This window comes from Rhipicephalus microplus, chromosome 2, assembly GCF_043290135.1.
Source record: "Rhipicephalus microplus isolate Deutch F79 chromosome 2, USDA_Rmic, whole genome shotgun sequence".
Lineage (NCBI taxonomy): Eukaryota > Metazoa > Arthropoda > Arachnida > Ixodida > Ixodidae > Rhipicephalus > Rhipicephalus microplus.
In genome coordinates this window covers 197,805,517-197,831,455 of record NC_134701.1, presented here as the reverse complement: position 1 = coordinate 197,831,455, position 25,939 = coordinate 197,805,517, and the positions used below count along the sequence as shown (strand labels likewise).

The window sequence follows — 25,939 nt, the reverse complement described above, 5'->3', positions numbered from 1 at the left end:
CTTGCAAATCAATTGAACTTTAGGACTAGTAGTGCGATTTTCAAGAAACAAATAAAGAACTTATTCATAACCACCGGTCTACACTATCGAAACTACGTAATGGAGTCTCATGCCTCTGCAAATGCTTAAATTGCTCATAAACTTCTATGTCAATTATACGAGTGTATACAGCGGAATTCATTGTATCCGCATGCATTTTGTGTCTGTTTTTGAGTTGTTTCATTGATATTGTTTAGTTGTGAATTTTAACGAGAGTGATCTCTAATTCTTAAAATGTGTTATGTAAACTTCTTATGCTATTTATGTTTGAATTTTGTGTGTACAATTGCAGGTTCCTTGAAACCAATATATTGAATATATATATTGTTTGCCAGTGCTGACGTCTAAGCTTTGCACTGTCACGGACTGCGGAGGGACAAGGGCCTTTGTCAGGCTGTTCGCCTTTAGCCCTTTGCCCCTGCAGTGAGCTCTGTATCCGGCTTACTGTAAATAAAAATACTACTACTACTACTACTACTACTACTACTACTACACGGGACTTCAAGTAACGTCTCCATACTTGTCAATGAGTTTTCCTTTTCTCCAGAAAACCAATGTGGTGGTATCGCTCACTATGGCAGGTGACGCAGGCAGTAGCGGAGATGGCTAAAGTACAATCAGGAAGTTTCTTTTTCAAAACAGTTCCCTAACGTTGTCAAAACTTACTGTTTCTTTACAATGTGATAGATTAAAGTTGAGCAATGGCTTTGTAGGGAAAGCGAGAAAAAATCGCAGCATATATATGAAGCAAATGATGATGAGTGGGGCGAAGCGTCCGTCGGTCGGTCGGTCGGTCCGTCCATGCGTCCTTCAGTCCGTTGGTCCATCTAGTGAAGACTCCCAGTACCACCATTTCGCATCTTTATCATATATTCATCATATACAAGTACCGCCATACAGCTGACATTCCAACGACTAAACGAGAGGTGGCTACTGCTGCTGCGGCTACATACATACATACATACATACATACATACATACATACATACATACATACATACATACATACATACATACATACATACATACATACACACACACATACATACATACATACATACATACATACATACATACATACATACATACATACATACATACATACATACGTACATACATACATACATCGGGTACGCACGACCTTCGTGAGGCTTAAAGGGCTTCGCCCCTAAAAGAGAAAACGAATAAGCGGCTTCGCGTTACGCCGTAAAACGGCTTGATGAACAGTGCAGCATAGCATGTAACAGACAATTTCGAATTACGGGGTCAAGATACGTTTCTCTTCATCCCAAATATACATATAATGTCTCTATGGATGTGATTAACATAGAGAATTTTTTAACACGATGTTGTATGCCTGGGTCCACCACGTCTCCGCTCATGTATTTCTGTCACGGATATGATGTTGTAGAATACGTACCAGCAGATTGCAAGAAAAAAAACGAGAAGGTAAAATTGTTGGACGTGGCGGTGAACCAGCAACCTCTCAATTCGCAGCGCGTGGCGCTAGCCACTATGCCACGGAGCGAAGGTTGTTATGGACGTTAATGGCAAGCCATTTATATACATCATACGTCGTTTGACGGTCCTCAGACTTCCGAAACTTTAGCGCGTTTTCGTTATCAGGAGCGAGATAACGCGACAGGCTCCCGTTGGGCGCGCTCTAAACGTCCTCGCCTCCACGGAGCGTGTTTTTCGTACGCGTGCGCATATCAGGCTCGTAATTAGGGAGAGGACCTAGGTCACTTCGCTCGCTGCCGCGTCCGTGTTCACAAAAGGGGTGCGCCGCTGATTTAGGACAAAGTAATAATTGTGACACTTGTCCTGCGTACACATGTGTGCACGTTTCGTGCGTCTTTTTCTTTCTGTTTTAATAGCACGCTTTGAGTGTCGAGCTGTGACAGTTACTCTGCGTTCGTCCTGTGTGTGCTAATTTCGTACGTGCTTTCTGCTTGAACTGTGCGCTGCAAGTTTCGAGCCCCTTGCCGTTCCTCACGTGACTTGGCAATTTGTTGATATTGCTGAAACAGTGCACAATAAAGGCTCAGCTACCTCTGTGAAGACACGTTTCGTTTTCGTGTTATACTGATTCCCAGAGAGGAGAATGAACCATGTTTTTTTCGAGAGGGGTGCTCGCGTGATCGCGGTAAACCACTTCAATAATATCTGCTATGTTGCGTCGAAAACCACGACATGAATATGAGAGACGCCGTAGTATAGGGCTGAGGAAATTTTGACCTAATGAGTATCTCTAACATGCACCAACATCGCCTAGTATAATGGCGTTTACTATTTGTTTCCACCGAAATCCAACCTCCATGGCAGTCGTTGAAACCATGATCTTCGGGTCGGACCCGAGTGCCATAGCCACTGTTCCACCATGGCGGACATGATGTACCATATCAAAAATTTTCAATGACTTGGTTGCTACTGTGATTTTATATATTTGTGCACGCAGAATATATAAGTAGAGGTTTTCAAAAAAAATTTTCCCAGTTGTAAGAGCAGACGTGCGCGCAAGACACTTAGTTAAAGTTGTGGGAGAATAATTTCAAAGTACGGCATATGGAAATGTGGAAGACCATTTATTCTTCTTCCTTCGTTGTTGCAGTAATGCCGGCTCGTACACAGTGTTGCACAAAAGTAGCGAAAATGAGTAAGGCATATAAACCTGATGAATGTGCACAAAGTCTGCAAATTCAATTGTAGAACGAAATGAGAATTTCACATCGGCAGTTTGTGCCCAGAGTGCTTTCTGTAACTTGTGAGAACTCTAGTGTCATTGGGGAACTTATGGTGTCTTGAAACTGTATTAGTAATATCTTATACTCTTTAATATTGCATGTGTGTAATTTATCTTAGTAATCTGGTTAACAATGGGAAGCCTGTAAATCTAGCTGCGCAAAGAAGATTCAGTTCGCAGAACTCTTTTTTTTGCCAGGAGCCATTATGGTTAACTTGACGGCGAGAGCAGAAAAATACGTTCAAAAAATAAACTTTACGAGTGGCGGATACATTGACACCTGGGGTATGACGGATAAGTATGACTACTGGACTCAAACGAAGCAACCAAAAAGAGGGCAAGTACAACTTTTTGTTTGTAATGAATATGATATTGAAGAGCACCACTTTATGGTTTTGTGTCATGTGCAAATAACAAGCTCTCCTTAGGTACCCGTCTTCCTTTTTGTGCGTCAATATACTTTTATGAGCTATGCATGCAGGCTAATGCTGTTCATAATTATTATAATTTGTGATTTATTCGAGCTCTTGTTAATTATCATAGAACATTTATTAATAACGAAATCCCCCCCCCCTTCTCCACGAGGAAGATCGTGAGAAAATTGGAATGTATTTCTTGCGCTGAGAGTACACGGAGTAGTAATTTTAATGGCGTAACTTAATGACGAGACGAGGATTTCTGCGGTAATCCTTTATTTGCACATTCATCAGCCAGCAAGCGGTGGAGAGTGAAGTGTGCGCTTCACTCCATTTATATATACGTACGAATGAGCGGAAGAGAGAGCGGGGCGCAAGCAGGAGAGAGAGCGAACGGCGGTAGAAGGAGCGGTGAAGCACTGCACCTATACTCTACTACACTGCCTTCACACACGCGGAAGCTCCGCCTAGCGCCCTCACAAGCCATAGAACGCTCCTCCGCTTTACAAGCTCTCCGCTACTCCGCCCGCACCACCTACTCCGGTTGCTAGAGGCTAGGATAAGCGCGTGCGCCCGAAGCTGTTGCTATGGGAAAGGGAGTGAAAGTAGAGAGATAACACCTGCCGGCGCGTGGACGCGGCCGGACGCCTGACATAGCCCGACTAAGAAATTCGTTGCATTTTAAAAAAATCACCACCCAAGCACTCTATTCAAATGGTTAATCAGCGAAAGCTTAAACGCGCGGCCTCGGGGTTTAGCAGTGGGTTCAACCCGAGAGGGCACTGAAGCTTGTTACAATTATTCGTTACATGTTCGTGCTTCTCAATAAGATTAGACACATGTTTGGCTTGAGCTTACCATAGTGTTTATTTCACAGGCCACACATTGTACCTCGCATGATCACGGTCATGGATGAGTGTAACGAGCAGTTAAATGCGTTTCGCAATGCATTAATCACGGTGGCTGTTCTCGAAACACAGGCGGTCAAAGACGTCGCCGCCGAAGTCAATGTGCTGCTGGAGAAACTCTCGCAGAAATCGGCTTTCGCCTCTGCCTTCGTGCTCCCGCAATCGGCATATTTACACTGCAATAACGTTGCAAGCGTCTGAATCGCGAGTGAACTCGCTGGCGTGGTTTGCATGATCCGCCCGCGAGCTCTCTCACGTTTCTACTGTCGGTGCTCTTCGAGAGGTCTCTGTGCTATACCCATGTGGGAGGTGTCGTGTCGCGGGCGGAGCGTCGCGTAATCACAGAACAAGTAGACGACATGCTACAGCGCGGAGTCATCAAGCCTTCTTGTAGTCCTTGGTCTTCGCCAGTTGTAGTCGTCAAAAAAAAATGGTTCCATCTGGTTCTGCGTAGACTACAGGCACCTAAACAACATTACGAGGAAAGATGTTTACCCTCTTCCCAGCACAGACGACGCTCTCGATTGTCTCCAAGGTGCAGGATTCTTTTCATAGCTTGACCTCCACTCAGGTTATTGGCACGTCCCAATGGCTGATATCATGACATGCGTGTCATGTAACAACATGACTACATATCACGCTCATGATGCGCTCGCGGCCGTTTTGCTAGCTCCACATGTACCAAACTTGGTGTTACGTGACGTCAATGGATGACGGAATATATGACTGGTGCAAACACGATAATCCTGACATGCGTGTCATGTGAGAACATGACAACATACCATGCTCATAGCGCGCTCGCAGCTGTTTCGCTAGCTCCACATACACTAAATTTGGTATCACGTGACGTGAATAGATGACGAAGGTAAACGACACATCAAAACATGATGATCATCACACGGAAGTCATGTACGGCATCATTTACCTCCACCTCATAACCTTGTGCTGATTTTAAAGTGACATATCAACATTTCTTATTTGTGCTTCGCATATCATCGATTCCCACTGTACGGGGGATCTGCCAAGTTTTTATTGAATGATTTCATTATATTTCATAGTTTCATTTTAGGTTCTTGAAGCGCTCTCATATCAGAGGCCTCGTTGACGCGACTTGCGACTGCAGAGCAGGTGTAGCCGGCAAGTGGTATACCCGTGACAGGGGTCGCTGACGTGGAACGATTTGAAAGTGAATACAAAACAATTCATTGGAGAGTCAGGTGCCCCTAATTTCAAAGTTGGTCACAAGTAAAAGAAAATACCATTGACAAATACAAACCTAATTTTAGCACGATGATTTTTGATACTTAATGCTGAAAAAATAACATGCGAGCATGACAAGCGCGAATGAGAACCCTAAATATATAAACTTGAAACAAATACCGGTAGAATGAATGAGCAGTGGTTGTGTTAGCGCCACGGGGTGCGTTGCGTAGATGAGAGATAGGGGGAATGAACTTTGGCTAGTAGACGCGGCCTGCGTCGGCGTTCTAGGGTGAGAGAGGGGCAGCGTGGATGAGGAGAGAAAAAGGAGAAGACGCGCATGCGTAGTATGGGTGGTCATGCGGCCCACCCGATGGACGGATTGAGCTTGATCATAAAATGCGTCGTATCTAAGAGCGGCTACTATGGTGAGGAAGAAAAGCTGGAAAATAAAAAAGCAAACTTTCAACAGATCTAGCACTCATGTGGAAGAACATTTCACATTGATCAGGCATATTGTAATGTGCCTCAGTGACTTCATTTCAGAAGGCATCAGTTTTAAAGTAGAAAATAGTCTTATTAACAAGTTCAAACAACAAAGCCAAGCATCATACACACGCCATTATACCATTATGTATGAGATCCGGGCGTCATACGCTGTTTACTCAGGCCCGAGACCGACCAGAGTCTGACGCTCATGGGCCCGAGTCGAGCCCTGGCCCGATACAATTATGCTTGGCCCAGCCATGTGTGGCCCGGGCTTTCGGGTTGGCCTGGGCCCGTGCACGGTGCTGTTGAAGTACATATATACGGCTTTGCCGGTAATGTTGTGGCGGTTCAGTGTAGTTTAGTACATGGAGTCTCCTAAATGTACCCTTGAGAGAGCTCTGGCGTTTGTACTTGTGGGAGCTGCAACGCACGGCGCTTCAGTGAGCATGGGAATGATGGGAATACACCGATTTGTCTAATCTTCATACTTCTGGCTCCATGTGTGTTCGTGTGGCTTCGAACTGTTCTAACACGAAACAAAGATCAGCAAATGTTCAGTGGTTGCGCTTCACCCCCTTATTCTTTTAGGCTTACTATTTCAAATCAGGTCACGAAGTTGAAAAGGGTTCCTTTTTTTCTTCAAAACAAAACCGAAACAAAGCAATAAACGAAGCCACAAGTGTGATTCGCCACCAGCAAATACGAAGACTAGGCAAATCCGTTTACTACCCATCATTCCCATGGTCACTGGACGATCGCCGTGACAGAGTTCCCTGTAGTAAAATTTAGGGAACTGTATGTTTTAGTAGTTATGCTGGTGCGTCGTCTTGGTTGTACAGATCTTCTGATGACGCCCAGTTTGTAAATTCTTCAGCCACCGCATTAGCGCGTTAATTGCCATGGAGATAGGCAGGTCCAGGTTTCCGGATACACACCCTCTGTAGCAAAAACACGTGTATTGATGGTAGGACACGGTGTGTGTAAGGCGTAACCATTCCTTTCCCTAAATTTGCACTGGCAGTTCTTGAATCAGTATTCACTGTGATTGGTTCGTGTGGTGCTGGTATTTGGGAAACGTGTATGATAGCAGGGGCGGCCTCCTCTGCCGTGCCTTTGTCCACGGTGTTAACCATAGCCGAAACCGTTACAAAATTGGTATTATCCACTGCGACAAGACACATGGCCCGTTCTTGTGGATATTGTACCACGACATTGTAAAGAACTGGCCGTCAGATGTGCTGTCAGCTACGACTCACATTAGAGCTTACCTCTTGCCCATCCTTGACCTTGACGTCGATCAGGGTGCATATTGCGGGGCAAGGGAGCTACTGAATTTTCCTCCTAAGGTCAGGTGAAACATGTTTCTAAATCTTGTTGCAAATTCAATAACACATACTTGTAAATGTTTGCTAAATATCTTATTGCTGAAAACAAAAAACAAATATATGTTGGAGCTTCTGAGACCCTTTTAATGCGTCGTACGGAATTGAACGTGACTTGCATGATATAATTATATGGGTCAACGAAAACAAATGAAGTTGCTTGTCTCAATCAACTCACACAAGATCAAACAAATATCCAGGCAATCTTTCCAGTCCAGTCAAGACAGACTCACTAAAAAAAAAATCACATATCCATGGAGTGAATGATGATAAGTGGGGCGAAGCTTCGAAGGCTTTTATCGGTAAACTGTAAATTCGTCCGTGGGTCTGTCCATCCATCCGTCCGTGTGTTTGCCCTTGCGTCTGTCTGTCTGTCTGTCTGTCTGTCATTCACACTAGTGCCACCTGCTGGGTCATTCATAAACTAGGCAGTCACAAACCAGTGACAGTAGAAGAACAGACCCACGGCTTTAGGAGCTTCTTCCTAATATGGCAATGGTGTAGGCGATCAGCTTCGTGAAACAAGCTTCGCAAGACAAAGTTCATGAAAAACAGCACCATTTTTAGAAATCAACCCAATGCTATTTACCTTTCTTACCTTTAGTTAATCGCACGTATAAACTTTAAGATTTTTATGTGTGAAACAGCTTATATATTTGCAATATGTATGTTTTCAGGCATCCAATAAAGCTAAACGTGAGTGCTTTATCGTGCGTTCCTGAAACCAAAGGCGAAGATGTACAAAAAATGAATTTCAGATATGATTGCGAGACTGAATTCAGCTTGTATATTGATAAGGGATTACAGAGTGTTTTCAACATAAACACTACGGTGAGTTTCCCATTGATTGAGAACAGTTACAGCAAGAGAAACGTCGTCACGGTGAACCTGAACAATAAAGAACAAGTCCACAAGACAATCCAGAAAGAAGAAGGGAGGTCTGAAATCGTAAGCATCTTGTTTTTATTTGGCATGTTTTTGTTTTATCAATGCTCTAGTTGTCATACGTTGCTTTTTTTCTAGGTAGGAATGATTAGGTCTGTACGCTGTTTCTCAAGTTGCAGATGCAGAAGAAGGGACTGCTAAATGAATAAAATTGGAGCACCTCACTCTTTCTCAGATGGACCTTCAACGCAAAACTTGGTCTTTCTGTCTGTCTAACTGTCTATGCATTTGTCTGTCTGTCCGCCGTAACAATACCTCAAATGGCACCAAAAGATACCCCAAACGACCAACCCCATCCGCAGTGCCCACCAATATTGCTAAAGTTTTAGCATTGATACTTGTGCGATTGTGCCCCGCCGCGGTGGTCTAGTGGCTAAGGTACTCGGCTGCTGACCCGAAGGGCGCGGGTTCGAATCCCGGCTGCGGCGGCTGCATTTCCGATGGAGGCGGAAATGTTGTAGGCCCGTGTGCTCAGATTTGGGTGCACGTTAAAGAACCCCAGGTGGTATAAATTTCCGGAGCCCTCCACTACGGCGTCTCTCATAATCATATAGTGGTTTTGGGACGTTAAACCCCAAATATCAATCAATCAATTACTTGTGCGATTGTCATTTAAAAAACAAGTATTGTGCATATCTGAGGCACCATAACAACACGTCGATACTCTGTATGTGTGTCTTTGTACCAGAAAAGCCATACATAGGTAACTCTAAGGACCGTAGCGTTTATCAAAACAAAGTTCATCTGTCTGTCTGTAGCATTTATCACGCTGCGCTGACAATGCAACGCTTGCACGAATAGGCAAGTGCTTCCAACGCTTTGCTAAGACAACATGGTGTTGGCACCTACGCGTCGCCTTGCGTTCTACACCTTATCGCCTCCGAGACAGGCGCGCACGCCGCGCGCTTCGTTTTCCGAGGTAACTGCCAAATAGCGCTCATGTCTCACGTGTGGCGTGACTCGATGCGCTCGTGCACCTCCGCTGCGTGCTCGAGGCACTCTAACGCAGCGCCTCCAGAATACCATTCAGCGATTTTTTAGGGGCGAAGCTCCTTATAGCGGCACCCGTTCGCCCCCCGTAGTATGTAACAAGTATAACATTTTGACCTCCAAGGTGGTGCCGGTGAGAGACTTCCTCTGTGCGTTGTTGAACAATAAAAAATAGTGCTCAATGTACATGTCATTGGCTGCTAATGGGGAATGAGAGACAGGAGCGTTTGGCTTTTAGTTCACGCGCAGGCTGCGATCACCATTAGCAGCCATTGGCATGTACATTGAGCACTATCTGACAAGAAAGGGTTGCTACGTTATACTCGCTGGGTGTAACCTCCTTAGCTTTAGAAAGGTTTAGCAAGCGTTGAGCCGCAGTGCCATGAATTCAATGAACTTGTATATACCATGAATGAACTCGAGGTGGTTAAAAAATGGCAGCATATTCACGAAGTGAATGATGGAGAGTGGGGCGAAGCATTCGTCCGTCCATGCGTCCATCCGCCCTTCCGTGCGTGCGTCTGTTCGTGCGTCCGTCCCTGCGTTCGTCCATGCATCCGCTCTGCGTCAGTTCATGCGTCCATCTATGCATCTGTCTGTGTGTCCGTTCGTCCATCTACTCAACACTCTAAGTACCACCATCTCGCATCTTTTCATCATATATTCGGATGGATGGATGGATGGATGTGGCCGTACCCTTTAGATCGGGCGGCGGCTAACGCCACCTAGCCGTGATACTTAGTGAACTAACCATTACATTTATCTTTTTTTTCCTTTAAATAATGAAGTTGAGGATTCGTACTTCGCAGTGAAGGGTTTAATTTTCACTCGTGCCTTGACTTTAGCCACCAATCAGATAACCTCCTTCCAGTTAAGTCTACCCGCTTAAAGTCTATTTTGCCCTCGCTGTCCCTAAATCCCAGCGCTTTGAAAAACTCTGCGCCATCATCCTGAACTATAGGGTGAAGCCCTTTACAGAACATTATCAAGTGTTCGCCAGTTTCTTCTTCCTCTCCACACGCACTGCATACTGTGTCGACCCCTTCGTATTTGGCCCGATATGTCTTGGTTCGCAGTACTCCCGTCCTGGCCTCAAACAGTAGAGAACTACCCCGAGTATTATCATAGATCCTTTCCATGGCAATTTCCTGCTTAAAAGTTCGATAGATCTCTAGTGCGGACTTCTTAATCATGCCCATTCTCCACATGTCAGTCTCCGTTTCCTTCACTTTTTTTTTAACCGATAGTTCCTTTTGGTTTGGCCACCTGCTGTTTTCTAAGTATTTACCAGTCAACTTCCTGGTTCGCTTCCTCCATTTTGTATCGACATTCTTCATGTACAAGTAGCTGAAAACCTTCCTCATATGGAAGCACCGCCATCCAGCAGACATTCCAAGGACTAAACGAGAGGTGGCACACGCACACGTTCTTACGGCTTGCGCTTCGGGTCTTATTTCCACCTTTAACCACCTAGAGTTCATGGTATATACTAGTTCACTGTATTCATGACACTGCGGTCAAACGCTCGCTAAACCTTTGTAAAACCAAGGAGGTTACGCCATGGAGTATAACGTAGCAACCTTTTCCTGTCAGATAGTGCTCAATGTACATGCCAGTGGCTGCTAATGTGAAATGAGAGACAGGAGGATTCATCTTTTAATTTCTTACGGCTTGCGCTTCGTACCATCATTATCATTATCAGCCTGACTATGTCCACTGCAGGACAAAAGTCTTTCCCGTGCTCCGCCAGTCAACTCGGTCCTGTGCTTGCTGCTGCCAATTTATACCCGCTAACTTAATCTCATTTGCCCACCTAACCTTCTGTCTCCCCCTAACCCGCTTGCCTTTTCTGGGAATGCAGTTAGTTACCCTTAGTGACCAGCGGTTATCCTGTCTACGCGCTACATGCCCGGCCCATGTACACATCCTGTTCTTGATTTCAACTCTGATATCCTTAACCCCTGTTTGTTCCCTAATCCACTCTGCTCTCCTCTTGTCTCTTAAGGTTACACTTACCATTTTTCTTTCCATTGCTCGCTGCGTCGTCCTCAATTTAAGCTGAACTCTCTTTGTAAGTCTCTAGGTTTCTCCTCCATAGCTAAGCACCGGCAAGATGCAGCTGTTATATACCTTCCCCTTGATGGATAGTGGCAATCTACCTGTCGTGATTTAAGACTGCTTGCTAAATGTGCTCCACCCCATTCTTATTCTTCTAGTTACTCTAATCTCGTGGTTCGGCTCCGCAGTTATTACCTGCACTAAGTAGACTTAGTCTTTTACAACTTGAATTTCACTATTACCTATCTCGAAGAGCTGCTCTCTTCCGAGGTTGTTGTATAGTACTTTCGTAAAGTACAACAATATATATATATATATATATATATATATATATATGATGAAGGGAGGGGACTTTGCCCCCCCCCCACTCGCGAAGAAGTTGGTACGCCGCTGGTATGAGCAGATTTGGGCTTTCGTTAGTAACCACATTAATGAGGCCATAAGCGTACGTACAGGGGTGGCAGGGGAGGGGTGGCTGCCCCAGCACTGGTTGCCCGGGAGAGGGGCGCGGGGAAAATCTGCTTGATACATTAACTTAATACACTGGTGTGCGCTGTGCAGAGCTTCCCTCCCCCTCCTCGTATTCCTGTACCAGAAATCTGCATACGCTTGCGAATGAGGCGAACAAAAACGACGGATGAAGTTACATGGTTCACAAAAGGCAAAAAACAAAAAAAAACATAGGACGGTGATGACATGAGCATGAGGCATGGCTGCCAATAGAAAATTTTATGGGGCATACAACATAGATACAGGTGTTCGCGCGTTTCTCTTAACACGAAAGTGCTTTATGCTGGGGTCCACCATGACCCCGCCGTCATAATTCCGTCACGGATATGTCGGTAAAAATATCTACTAACAGATTGCAAAAAAATATATATGGGCCCTGTACCTGCACAATACGCTGAAAATGTCCTCGAAAGACGATAGCCTTGCGCCTGGAGAGAGCGAACAAAAAGTTGATTTGATGTTCTGTGCGAGAAAATCGATGAATTCTGGAGGCGCTGCGTTAGAGTGCCTCGAGCGTTGTTATGCCAGCGAGTCCTCGTCAAACGTCCGTGCCTCTGAAAAAGGCAATCTGGGTCAAGGCCAGCCCGCAGTCCGCCTGACGCGAACATCTCAACGGCGTGAACACGCGCGGCGCCTCTCATGGCCCACGTGCATTGAGTCAGCGGCGCACGTGACAGCGAGCCGGCGTCCTCGTGTCTGGTGGTCTGACGCATGGCGCGGCAACCCCATTGGAGGAGTCTGCCCTGACGACCAGCGGCGCTTCTGATTAGACATTTTGGTTGGGCCCGGTGCATATAAAATAAGCCCTGTGGCGTGTCGCGATCGGAGGTCCTACGAGAGAGGAGTCCCCATGTCGGAGAGCCGACATGTGTGTGAGTCGGCAGTCTTAGGCGAAAAGTTGACCTATGTATTAGAGAGGAGAGCTCGGCTCTTCGAGTCTCTGTCGGCCCCAGTGCCGAAATTGTAACGCCTCTGTATATATGCTGTACATAAACCTTGTTTAACTCACCGTCGTCTCGTCCGCTCGTCTTATCAGCTCTGCGCAGAAGCAGTCGCGAGCTGATAAACGTACGCTACCAAACGGCTGGTGACCTTCCCGGCGGAGTTGAAAGCAGTGGCGCCTTCGGGGCCGTGTTGGCGTCGCCGTCTTTCGCAACAGTGGTGGCTTCGGCGGGATCGGTCCGTCGTTCGCAACAGTGGTGGCAGCGGTGGGATCGGTCCGTCGTTCGCAACAGTGGTGGCAGCGGTGGGATCGACCAGCGTCAGCGACATCGATGCGGTGAGTGCCTGATGTTTTCCCCTCAGTTCACCAGACTACTCTAGCTCAGGTTGTAGTAGTTTAGAGAAGGGCTGTGTGAAGCATTGAAGGGAGCTTTGATCGTTTCAAGCCAAGTCGAAGCGCTTTGAAACCAAAGTTAATGCGGAGGGGGTAAACACGGGAGTGTGCAAAATTGCTTGCGCGTCTTGCTAGTAGGCTTATAGTGGGTACGGCAAGTAGATTCTTAACAGGGGCAAACAGCAAGAGGCTAGTGTGAACGATGGAGAACCTTAAAGTGAAGGAACTCATCGAAATTTGTGAGGAACTCGGCATTACTTTGGGCCGTGCGAAACGAAAGCAAGCGATCCTTGAGATCATGAAGGATGAGGGAGTGTCGGCTGAGGAAGTCGATGAGGCCTGGGTGGATATCAAAGCACGCCGCGAGGAGGCTGAAAAGCGAGAAGTTCGCGAACGTGAAGAAGCTGAAAGGCGAGAAGCTCGCGAACGTGAAGAAAGGCGAGAAGCTCGCGAACATGAAGAGGCTGAAAGGCGAGAAGCTCGCGAACGTGAAGAGGCTGAAAGGCGAGAAGCTCGCGAACGTAAAGAAAGGCGAGAAGCTCGCGAACGTGAAGAGGCTGAAAGGCGAGAAGCTCGCGACCGTGAAGAAGCTGAAAGGCGCGAACGTCGCGAGGAGGCCGAGAGACAGGAGCGTCTCGAGATGAAACGAATAGAATTGGCAATCCTACAGTGTTCGCAGGCGCCTAGCGCAGCTTCTCCGACGATTCAGGTCAGCGGTATTAGAATTCGGGATCAACTGCCACCGTTCGTAGTAGGCGAGGACATGGCGAAGTATCTCGTCAAGTTTGAACACGTCTGTGAGCGAAATGCTTTGGAGCAGTCTCTTTGGGCGCGGAACCTGCTAGCTCTTCTTCCCGGCGAAGTGTCCGACGCGATAACTTGCTTGTCGAGGGAAGCGTTTGAGAGCTATGACGAGGTTAAGGAAGTGCTCTTGAGACGTTATAAGTTATCACCCGAGGCTTTCAGGCAAAGGTTCCGGTATGCTGAAAAGGGGAATGAGTCACACGTTGACTTCGCGTTTCGTCTTAAAGCCGATTTAATTGAATGGCTCAAGGGCGAAGGTGTTTATGACGACCGCGATAAAGTGGTGGAATGCGTTGCATTGGAGCAATTCTACCGCTGCATCGAGGATAATGTCAGGCTTTGGCTGCAGGACAGACTTGGTGAAGTAAAGTTAAACAAGGCAGCAGAGCTAGCTGAGGAGTATTATACTCGCCGAAAGTTGCACAGCAGGGCAGTGCGCGTTGAAAAGGATGAGAGAAAAAGGGGGCTTTTCAAAGAAACCTGATCAACGGAAACCCGCTCCGCACCGTAATTTCAAGGACCCGTCTCTTACGAAGGACAGTGTAGGGGAAGGGAAAACAGAAGCGGAGAAATCGAGTGAGGTTTCTACCACACAGGCATTTGAATCGAAAAACAAACGGAAGCCGCTAATCTGCTACAACTGCAAAAAGGAAGGACACATCGCGAGAAACTGTCAGGAAAAATTTGCCTTCGCAACAATCCGAGAATCAGAAAAAAACATGCGGTTGTTGGAGCCGTATCTCCAAGAAATTAGGGTGAATGAGAAAACGTGCCGAGCACTTAGAGACTCAGCGGCAACCATGGACGTTGTCCATCCTTCATTGGTGTCTCCGGATGACTTCACAGGAGAATGCGCGTGGATCAGGCAGGTCGCCGAGGAGCAGAGTGTTCGCTTACCAATCGCCACGGTTGTCATTAAAGGCCCGTTCGGTGAGCTTCGCACCGAAGCGGCTGTGTCTGCCGCGCTGAACGATCGTTTTCCTTATCTTTTCTCCAACAACTCGGAGCAGCTCCTCAAAGAGCAGGGCAAATCGTTCTTCCCCAACTTTGCGTGCATGGCCCTCACGCGATCGCAAGCGCGGAAGTTATCGCGGCAGCTTGATCTGGTTCAATGCAGTGAACTCTCAAGTGACCTTGTCGGCGGGTCGACGGAACCCCAGAAAGAAAATTTTCCGCATGAGTCATGTGAGCAGTCACGGGAGCGGCCCGTCGCGGAAGCGGCCGGCGCGGTATGCCTTGGGGGAGACGGTGTGGCGCCATTGAATCAGAGCGAGAGGGCTGCATCGCTCTCGCCTGTAGCGGAAAGTTGGAGCGAGCTGCCGAGAGTTGATCGAGAGACGCTCATTCGAGAGCAGCGTGAGGATCTCTCGATTGAAGCGCTAGTGGAAAGCCACAAAAACGCGGCACAAGTGCTGTCGAAGGAGCACTACGAGAAATCGGTGAAGAAGCGCGCTTTTGAAATTGATAGTCAGGTAATGCTGCTGCAGCCGTTCAAAAAGAACAAGCTTGAGGTTGATTGGGAAGGGCCCGCCAAAGTATTATCGAAGCCTGGCGATACAAATTATGAAGTGAAATTAGGAAGGCGGCCGGACAAAATTTACAACTTGATGAAACCATACGTTCAACATCAAGCGGTCGTAAATCTGTTGTTGAATGCTTCAGTGGAAGAGAAAGCAGAAAATTTGAGTTCTAGTGAGGTAATTGAAGGGGGATCGAAAGTAATCCGGGAGCAGATAAACCTAGAGCCTAGCTTAAGTGAAGGAGGACCCGAGAAAGAGGACCTGAGAAAGATTGGTTCCGAGTTTGGAGACGTGTTTTCAGACCGTCCCGGAAACACGAGGGTGATCGAACACGATATCGAGCTAAGCGCTGAGGAGTCAATCCGTAGCAAGCCGTGTCGTTGTTTCCCTGTGCAACGTCGCAAGTGTGAGCCGCTCTTGGTGCCGCATAGGTATCGTCGCCTAAAAGTGGCCGGTTACTGAGGTGGTGGAGCATGTTGCTCCACAGCGCAACTTTGACGTTCGCTATCAAAGAAATAAAAAAAATAAAATAAAGGAAAGGTGAACGCTAATGCAGGTGCATTGAGCAGTGCGTTCTAGCTAGTACCTTCTCAACCTTTCGGTTTCTGGCTGGCGATTCGGGGCAAAATTTTGGCCTCATCACGACCTGGGCTGAGCGCTCTCGTTTAGAGTGATCTCAAGGGGCCAACTTTGTGGTATTCTAATTCGTTACGTTGTTGTACGTGGGAAAAAAATTGAGTTGTTATTTTAAGAGTCTTGTGTCCCACATGTGCCTCTTGATGTAGAGGGAACAAAATTCCGATAGACACGTAGATAGGTATATGTTGTACTACACTTTGTCTGGTGTTCTGTCGGGAGACCGAGGGCACTTGCTTGTGTCGTGTGTTGTTTGTTGTCGAACCGTTCTTAGCAAGTTGCAGAACCATCGACAAGTGCTGAAACCGAAGGTGGTCAGAAGAGACGAGTGAAGCTGGTCGACAAGTTGTGGCGACAAGCCAGTGGAGCTGGGATCCGTCGTCAAAAATGGGATGTGTTCCCGGAACAGTCTGGAGCTGTATTCTCCCCATGGCCCTGGAGGCGAACCTGGAGGGACCTGGCGAACGAGCGCACCTGACATCCGAGCCCCGTGGAAGCAGCTCGTCTTTCCGGTGCATTGTCTGGCGGCGGGGGTGCTGTTATGCCAGCGAGTCCTCGTCAAACGTCCGTGCCTCTGAAAAAGGCAATCTGGGTCAAGGCCAGCCCGCAGTCCGCCTGACGCGAACATCTCAACGGCGTGAACACGCGCGGCGCCTCTCATGGCCCACGTGCATTGAGTCAGCGGCGCACGTGACAGCGAGCCGGCGTCCTCGTGTCTGGTGGTCTGACGCATGGCGCGGCAACCCCATTGGAGGAGTCTGCCCTGACAACCAGCGGCGCTTCTGATTGGACATTTTGGTTGAGCCCGGTGCATATAAAAAAAGCCCTGCGGCGTGTCGCGATCGGAGGTCCTACGAGAGAGGAGTCCCCATGTCGGAGAGCCGACATGTGTGTGAGTCGGCGGTCTTAGGCGAAAAGTTGACCTATGTATTAGAGAGGAGAGCTCGGCTCTTCGAGTCTCTGTCGGCCCCAGTGCCGAAATTGTAACGCCTCTGTATATATGCTGTACATAAACCTTGTTTAACTCACCGTCGTCTCGTCCGCTCGTCTTATCAGCTCTGCGCAGAAGCAGTCGCGAGCTGATAAACGTACGCTACCAAACGGCTGGTGACCTTCCCGGCGGAGTTGAAAGCAGTGGCGCCTTCGGGGCCGTGTTGGCGTCGCCGTCTTTCGCAACAGTGGTGGCTTCGGCGGGATCGGTCCGTCGTTCGCAACAGTGGTGGCAGCGGTGGGATCGGTCCGTCGTTCGCAACAGCGTGCAGCGGAGGCGAACGAGCGCATCAAGTCACGTCACACGTGAGACATGACCGCCATCTGGCAGTTGTCTTGGAAAACAAAGCGCGCGCACCCTGCGCGCCCGTCTCAGAGGTGATAAGGTGTAGAACGCAAGGTGACGGGTAGGTACCACCGCGTCGCTTTAGCAAAGCGTTGGCAACGCTTGCCTTTTCGTGCAAGCGTTGCATGGTCAGCGCAACGTGATAAACGCTATGGTCCTTAGAATTACTTATGTATGCATTTTCTAGTAAGAGGCACACATACAGCATATGGACGTTTTGTTATGGTGCCTAGGATATGCGCAATGTTTCTTTGTTAACTGACGATTGTACGATTATGAACGCTGAATCTTGAGCAATATTGGTGGGCGCTGCGGACGAGGTCGGCCGTTTAGAGTATCGTTTGGCCACTTTGCTGCTGTTTAGGATACCGTTAAGGGCGGACAAACAGGGAAATGTACGGACAGACCAAGCTTTTTGCGTCGAAGGTATCGTCGTTAAAAGGAATCGAATCAACAGCTTCACGTTCTACGTGGCGCTAACCACTAGTCCACAAAGCGTACGTTGTCAAGCGTGCTAATGGCTTGCCATTTATACACATCATACACCGTTTGGTGGTCCTCAGAACTCTGTAACCTCACCCGTGTTGGATGGGCTATTACGATGTCGCGCCGATTCCTGATGTCCTACTGGCACGTGACGTCACCGTCCGTCACTGCGTCGTAACTATAGCCGCCCAACGGATACATCAACCTGTTATAAATTTCGGCTTCACGAAGCAAATCATCCCTGGAGGTATCTTAATCGCCACGTTGCGGTCCTTAGCCGATCACCTCATCATCACTTTTGCAGCTGACGTATGTTACAATCTTGCGTGTCACCCGCCCGATGCCACACACTTCGACACGTCAATACGTCTCATGATCGCTCCCGACCTCCCCCAGCGCAACCAGCCGCCCTCATCCGCTATTTAGCTCCCTACCACATCTTCGACCTTGACGATCGACCTCCGGGCCAAAATTCTCTAGTCCAGCACCACATCAACACAGTTGATGCTGCTTCCATTCACCCTCGTCCGCATCGCGTGTCCGCATCGGAGCGCCAAATTATTAAAGCCGAACTGAACAAGATGTTAACTAAAACCATTATCCAGCCCTCATCGAGCCCATAGGCGTCACCCGTCATCCTGGTTAAAAAGAAGGACAACACATGGCGTTTCTACATCAACTACCGGCATATAAATCAAATTACAAAAAAGGACGTGTTTCCTTTGGCCCGTATTGATGACGCTCCCGATTGTCTTCATAGTGCACGCTACTGTTCATCGATCGACCTTCGCTCTGGTTATTGGAAGATTACCGTGGGTGAGAAGATCCAAGAAAAGACCACCTTCATCACTCCCGATGGCCTGTATCAATTCAAGGTTATTTCCTTCGGTCTATGCAACGCTTCAGCCACGTTAGAACATATGATGTACTCTGACTACACGGGCTCAAATGATCAACGTGCCTGTGTTGCCTAGACGACGTCCTTGTATTTTCACCTACATTTGAGACCCACCTTGAGCGTCTGTCAGCAATCCTCGATGTCTTCAACAATGCTGGCCTACATTTGAACTCCTCGAAGCGTCACTTCGGCCGCCGACAGATCAGTGTTGAGCAATCTTATCGATGCTTCTTGTGTGGGGCCGGACCCTGAGAAAATTCGTACCATCACGAGCTTCCCCGTACCCAAGTCCGCCAAAGATGTGAGGAGCTTTGCCCGGCCGCGGTGGTCTAGTGGCTAAGGTACTCGGTTGCTGACCCGCAGGTCGCGGGATCGAATCCTGGCTGTGGCGGCTGCATTTCTGATGGAGGCGAAAACGTTGTAGGCCCATGAACTCAGATTCGGGTGCACGTTAAAGAACACCAGGAGGTCGACATTTCCGGAACCCTCCAATACGGCGTCTCTCATAATCATATAGTGGTTTCGGGATGTTTAACCCCAGATATCAATCAATCATGTGAGGAGCTTTGTGGGACTCTGTTCCTACTTCAGGTGGTTCGTGACTTGGCGGCAATCGCTCGATCACTTACTGATCTTCTGAAGAAAGGTGTCCCATTTTCGGGGGGGCCCACTCAAGCTGCCGAATTTTTTCGCCTCATCACACTTTTGACGATGCCTGACATCCTGGCCTACTTTGACCCATCCGCCCAGACTGAGGTCCAAACTGATGACAGTGGTCACGGTATTGGAGCCGTGTTTGCCCAACGCCACCAGGGAGACGACCACGTTATTGCCTACGCAAGCCGCCTCCTTTCACTTGTGGAACACATCTATTCAAGCACGGAGCGAGAATGCCTTGCTCTTGTCTGGGTGGTCTAGTAGTTCCGTCCATATTTATATGGCACTCAATTCTCCGTCGTCAGGACCCCCACGCTCTCTGCTGGCTTTCATCCTTAATGCATTCACAGGCCGACTTAGTCGTTGGGCTCTGCGACTGCAAGAATACACCTTTGTCGTCACATACAAGTGTGGACACCTGAATCATGACGCCGAATGCCTCTCTCGCTATCCGGTTGGCGAATCGGCCGCCGTCAGTGACAATTACACCTGCGCGGGCTTCTTTTCCCAACTGACCCACATATCCAACAAGCAACGCCGTGGTGCAGCCTTACGGGTAATCATCGAGCTTCTCGAATCATCTCCATCGACCCGATCCCATCGCTGGTTCGTACTTCAGAACGGTACATTATAGCCCCATAACTTCCATCCAGACGGCCCATCTCTGCTGCTTGCTGTACCAAAACACCTCCTTTCGGCTGTACTCCACGAACTTCACGACGTTCCAACTGCCGGTAACCTCGGTGTATCCCGCACATATGACTGGATTCGCCGTCGCTTCTATTGGACAGGTCTCGCATGCTCCGTCAAAAGATACGTGGCGGCATGTGAGGAATATCAGCGCCGCAAAACACCGTCGGCGCTTCCGGCTGGGTGCCTTCAACCACTCGACATTTCTTCTGAACCTTTCTTTCGCGCCGGCTTGGACTTACTCGGCCCTTTTCTCCTGTCTTCTACTGTAAACTAATGGATAGGCGTGGCTACAGACTACGCCACACGCTACGCCACCACACGCGTTCTTCCAAGTTGCGCCACCAACGTCGCATTTTCTTCTGCATGACGTGATCTTGTAACACAGTGCTCCATGCTGGCTGCTCACAGACCGAGGCCACACAGTTCATCGAGAATCAGAGCGAACATCCTGCGCTCATGTGAAACGCGCCACAAGCTCACTACGTCGTGCCATCCGCAAACAAATGGCCTCACGGAGCGTCTGAACCGAACTCTAAACGACATACTTCCAAAGTACGTTTCCTCAGACCACTTCGACTGGGACCTCACTCTACCATACGTGAAATTTGCGTACAATTCTTCGCGTCATGACATGGCTGGTTAGTTCAATTTTTTTTCTGTTGTTCGGCCACGAACTCACATTGCCCCTAGATACAGTCATTCTGTTGCCAGCAGCTCCGACCACTGAATATGCCCTGGACGCCATCAGCCGGGCTGCCCACACACAAGAAGCCACTCGTGCTCACCTTATGACCTCCCAAGAACACCAACGGCGCCGGTATGATCAACGACAGCACGGCGTGCACTTTGCGCCCAATTCGTTTGTCCTACTGTGGTCTCCGACCAGGCACGTTGGCTTGTCTGACAAAGTGCTCTCTCAGTACACAGGGCCATAAAGAGTGCTTCGTGCGGTGACTCCCGTCACTTAATCGCTCCTGCTTCCGCGTCGTCTTCATCCACCCCTCAGGCCAGCGTCATCGTGCACGTTGCATGCCTGAAGCAGGACCACTCGTCCAATGACGTTGACGTCTAGATGCGCCAAGACGCCGCCTTTGCCGACAGGCGTTATGCTGCATTTAGGTTGCCGGAACGCATATGTCGACGCGGGCATGTGCCAGACGAAGAAAATGAAAGTCGCTGGCTGATCAAGCTCGAAGTTGCACCGCCCAGCACTGCAACCGCTCTTGAAGATATATTTTGAGAATTGTCGGCAGTGGAAATGGCTCATTACTCACGTAACAATATTGCCAGTTTTGGTCCACTGTAGCATGATTGTACGATGAACTTTTCTGTGTCCTAAATGTCCAACCTAGTGTGAGTCAGGCTACTCACGCTTTGGAAATGCTAGGCCAAGCCACATCTGGTTCATCTGGGCAGCCGGTAATAGGTGAAGTAATGACTCATAGGGCAGCATTTGCCACTACCACTCTTGTGTCCTTACACAGTCAGTAAATACCATGAGACACTGCCAAGCCTGTTGTTAAGAGTAACGATGACGTTACACTTTTAACGATATGGTTAAAATTTCATGCTTGCTTACCATATCTATTGTGGTGGTTGTGATGATGATGCCCCAGGCAGGGTTATCCTGGCAGACATGGCTAGTAATTGCTCCACCTGAGCTACTCTTTCCATTTAATTTGGCGCACCATATATCGCTTAGTCCTGTCTCTCGTAGAAATTGTAGAAGTATTTTAGCCGCCTATTCTCGCATCAGTCGTGCACCTGCCCGAAATGCAATGTCTTCGCACCGTCCGTGTAGAAACCTTCCTTTCATCATACTGTCAATTAATGTCTTTCTTTCGCAGCAAAAGCACTTGCACGACAAGAGTTAAATATCCGCTGCTTCATTGAACTCAGTGGTCAAGAGAGATGAATTGTCCTTGTTTTTATATCGCAATGCAGGAGTGTATGCCGATCTTGTTCTTATTCTGTTGAGTTACTCGGCACGACTAAGGCATCTTGTGACGCAAGTTTGACGGGGCGAATCCCATATAGAAAACGAAAATGACATCAATTTGTTTGTTTAGGTAGTTGTTGGTTCACAGGAGCTCTGAATGTCGGCCGTTTTGAAATGCTTCGTTAGCCAGAACATCTGCTCTTTCGATGCCGCTGACACCTACTTGTGAAGGTATCTATTTGAACTTCGTATTGATGCCTTATTTGGTAGTGTCTTTCAGTGATGCTAGCAATTGATGACGGAACTTGCTTGTGGGAGTCCCTCCAGAAAGGTGTATTGCCGATTTACAGTCCGAGAGAAACAAAACTTGTTGAGCGGGTTTTTCTGCGAGGTTAAGACTTGTATACCTTCGCCGTGAAGCATTATCTGTTCTCACAGTGCCTGCATCATGAGAATGGCGTATTCAGGTGAAATGTACCGTTATACAACGTTATATGTTAATGGGTGAAATGTACCGTTATATGTTAGTAGTATAAAGATTTGGGTAAGGTAATCATGCATGATGAGCCACAGCTAAACTATTAAGTCCAGTGTAAAGAAAGGAGAATGAACAAGGCGCTGTTCGTCTTTGTTTATTTAATTATTGGTATAGCAGTTGAGCTGTGGTCTATCGCGCAACTCTGGAGAGCAAGAACTTATATTGTCAGTAAACGTTCGGGTGGTTTATAGACTTGTGTAGATTATTGTCTGCTTCTTTCACAGAGGGGATGCGATTTCATTGTCACTGTGACCATGGATGGAAGCTTCGCATATCACAGCAGACGACGACGTCGCGGGAACTACTACAATGTGTCCGTTAAACACCTCAAGGACAGGGACGATAAGGTGAAGCTATTGAAAAGAGGAGAAAAGCTCCAGTATAACGTAACTGGGAGCTATGTGGAGACCATCTGTTTGTAGCACAAATGCTCAGGGTAATAAAATTTACCGGGGCAATAAAATAGCTACAACTGCGTTTCCGTATTTATTAGCACACAAACTCAATCTAGTAGATTTTGCCGTGTCAGAGCTAATGACTGACTCATAGCGCCGCAATGAACGTGCTAATACTAAATAGTAACTATACAGCGCGCTTCCTTTAGAATGTTTCGTTGCGCGTTCTTCATCGGCTGTTAATTACAGAGGTTTAGGAAAAATCACATATAATGACGCATGACAAACTTCCTGTTTTGATATATATATATATATATATATATATATATATATATATATATATATATATATATATATATATATATATATATATATATATATATATATGATGCCTAGGAGACGTGTCCTGGCTCATACACCATGTTTATTCAATTCTCACTTCTTCCTCCTTGACTTCTCCTACCATGGCTTTATACGTCAAATGATTCACCCTCCCGCTGAAAAAAGGCATGGATTGCGAACAAGAAAAATGAACAAATAGAGGTTAGAAAGTCACAAATGCCAAAATGCACCATTGGTTCCATGACCCAGTGGGGTTCTGTAAACTTTCGAAGGCTTCAGGAGGGCAAGGACGCCACTTGAAACTGGGATTTGGAGTGTGAGCTGGCTTTCACTCATTTCAAGAAATGCATGACAGAGGAGCCCATCCTTAATATTTACGATGCCTCTAAGCCTTGTGTGCTATACTGCGATGCATCCAACAGTGGTATCAGCGCCGTCCTGAAGCAGGCTGATGATAGGTAAAGAACATCCTATTGCATACCATTCACGCAAGCTAATAAACATGAAATTTATTACGCAATCACAGAACTGGAGTGCTTTGCGATTACGAACGTGGTTGATAAATGGTGTTGTTAGCTACACCGAAACCTATCCCTGTGATCATAGACCATGGAGCGTTGCAATGGCTTAAAAGCATGGAGAATCCCTGAGGCCGACTTTTCCGTTGGTCCTTGAAACTCTCCATGTACGACGTACATCGAGCACAAAAAGGGCATTGAAGCTGATGCACTATCACGAAGCCCGATAGTTCAACTGCTATCTGCTGAGCAACTGTGGGAGCATCACTACGACAAACCACCCAGCAAGCATACCACTAAGGGAAGGTTGGTATTGTAGCTGGTGCGTGTCGACTTGTGTGACGCTATGACTGGGAGACGTGACCATTCACCATGTTTGTTCCAATCTCACTTCTTCCTCATTTACTTCTGCTAATATCTCTCTCTCTCTCTCTATATATATATATATATATATATATATAGAGAGAGAGAGAGAGTTTCTATATATATAGAAATTTCTTCTATATATATATATATAATATATATATATATATATATATATATATATATATATATATATATATATATATATATATATATATATATATATATATATATATATATATATATATATATATATATATATATATATATATATATATATATATATATATATATATATATATACATATATATATATATATATATATATATATATATATATATAGAAGAAATTTAAGGGAAGGCACGACAGGTCCGGGTATTTTCTATATTGAATGAACTTGGAGATAGCACATTTGAAAAGGAAATTGTATTTACTAACGTTTCGGCCGTGGCACGGCCTTCGTCAGAGTAAGTAGGTATGATACAATGCAGCCGCTTTTACAGGCTCACGTGATCAACTCTCGGTACAGCAGCTAGGACAATCAAAGTAAAAAAATGGTAATCTGTCAGAACCTTGTGTTGACATGACTGACATGCGACGGGTTCATGAATTTTATGTTCACCTTATGCTTATGTTCACCTGTGCTGATGTTACCTGTGTTATGAAGCTTATGTTCACCTGTGAACATAAGCTTCCTTGATGTCATGGTCACTCTACATAACAGGAAGCTGATAACTAATCTTTACAGGAAACCCACGGATAGGCAGCAATATCTTCACTTTAGTTGTAGTCACGTGAAACACAATAAAACTAGTATTCCCTACAGCCAAGCAGTCCGTTTTAAAAGAATATGCTCTGATAGCAGCGAATTTTCCCGCCACTGCGAACAACTTCGGAGCGCGCTCGAAAAATGGAGCTATCCGGCCCGCATAATCACAGACGCCATCAAACGTGCAGAAGAGCTTGACCGTTCAGACCTGCTGAGTACTAACAAAATACCCAAAGATTGTTCGCGAACTAATTTTGGCACATGCGGCCTCAGCTCCAAATGTGAACCATATCTTGAAGAAACATTTCAACATTTTAATAGAGAGCGAGCGGCTCAAAGGAATCTTTACAGAACAACCACGCGTGGTCTACCGGCGGTCGCGGAACCTTCGTGATTTACTAACCTCATCTAAAACCACGTGTTCACATCATGAAGGCTGTCATCCCTGCAACAAACCACGTTGCAAAGTGTGCGCGCACATGACGACATCTAAAACAGTTTTAAGTACATCGTCCAGTTTTTCTTTAAAGATAAATGGGAACTACACGCGTGATAGTATCAACGTCATCTATCTTCACGAGTGTTCAACATGCGGAGCTCAGTACATAGGTCAAACAGAGAGAAGTTTCAGAATTCGTTTTAATAATCACCGTGCACATGCCGTAAGCCTCCCTAATCTACCGCTCTCGAAGCACGTCAGTATGCCTGGCCATGGTTTCGACAAAATTAGGGCCACTATTATTCAGTCCGGTTTCAAGACAAATCACGATAGGGCAGTGAGGGAATCCTTCTTGATCCACAAATTTAACACCATTTGTTCAGGTATCAATGAAAACGTAGGAAAGCTCACCTGCCTCACACTATAACAACACGACATCTTAGATTAGTAAAATATTTCAGTGTATATTAAAATGTATATTAGTCAACCATGGTTTTTTTACTTCAGAGCTCTTTTACATGTCCTGCCAACCATACTGTGCCCAACGTGTCGATGCGCAAGGAAATTTGAAACATGTATATTCATGCAC

General features: G+C 46.9%; 1 protein-coding gene and 1 long non-coding RNA gene across 2 annotated transcripts in view; both read left to right on the top strand.

Annotated features, from left to right (window-relative positions):
- LOC119170508 (uncharacterized) overlaps window positions 1-22,988 on the top strand; it is a 39,143-nt gene extending 16,155 nt beyond the window's left edge. Inside the window, exons 4-6 of the mRNA XM_075887220.1 lie at window positions 2,981-3,119; window positions 7,855-8,125; window positions 22,748-22,988. Coding sequence (XP_075743335.1) covers window positions 2,981-3,119; window positions 7,855-8,125; window positions 22,748-22,945 — 608 coding nt within the window. The 3' untranslated portion in view covers window positions 22,946-22,988. The remainder of the gene's footprint in view (window positions 1-2,980; window positions 3,120-7,854; window positions 8,126-22,747) is intronic.
- LOC142796480 (uncharacterized) lies at window positions 12,477-17,005 on the top strand. The gene is made up of 2 exons (XR_012893867.1): window positions 12,477-12,563; window positions 16,825-17,005. It is a non-coding gene; the product is annotated as an uncharacterized LOC142796480 (long non-coding RNA).
- Window positions 22,989-25,939: the final 2,951 nt, after the last annotated feature.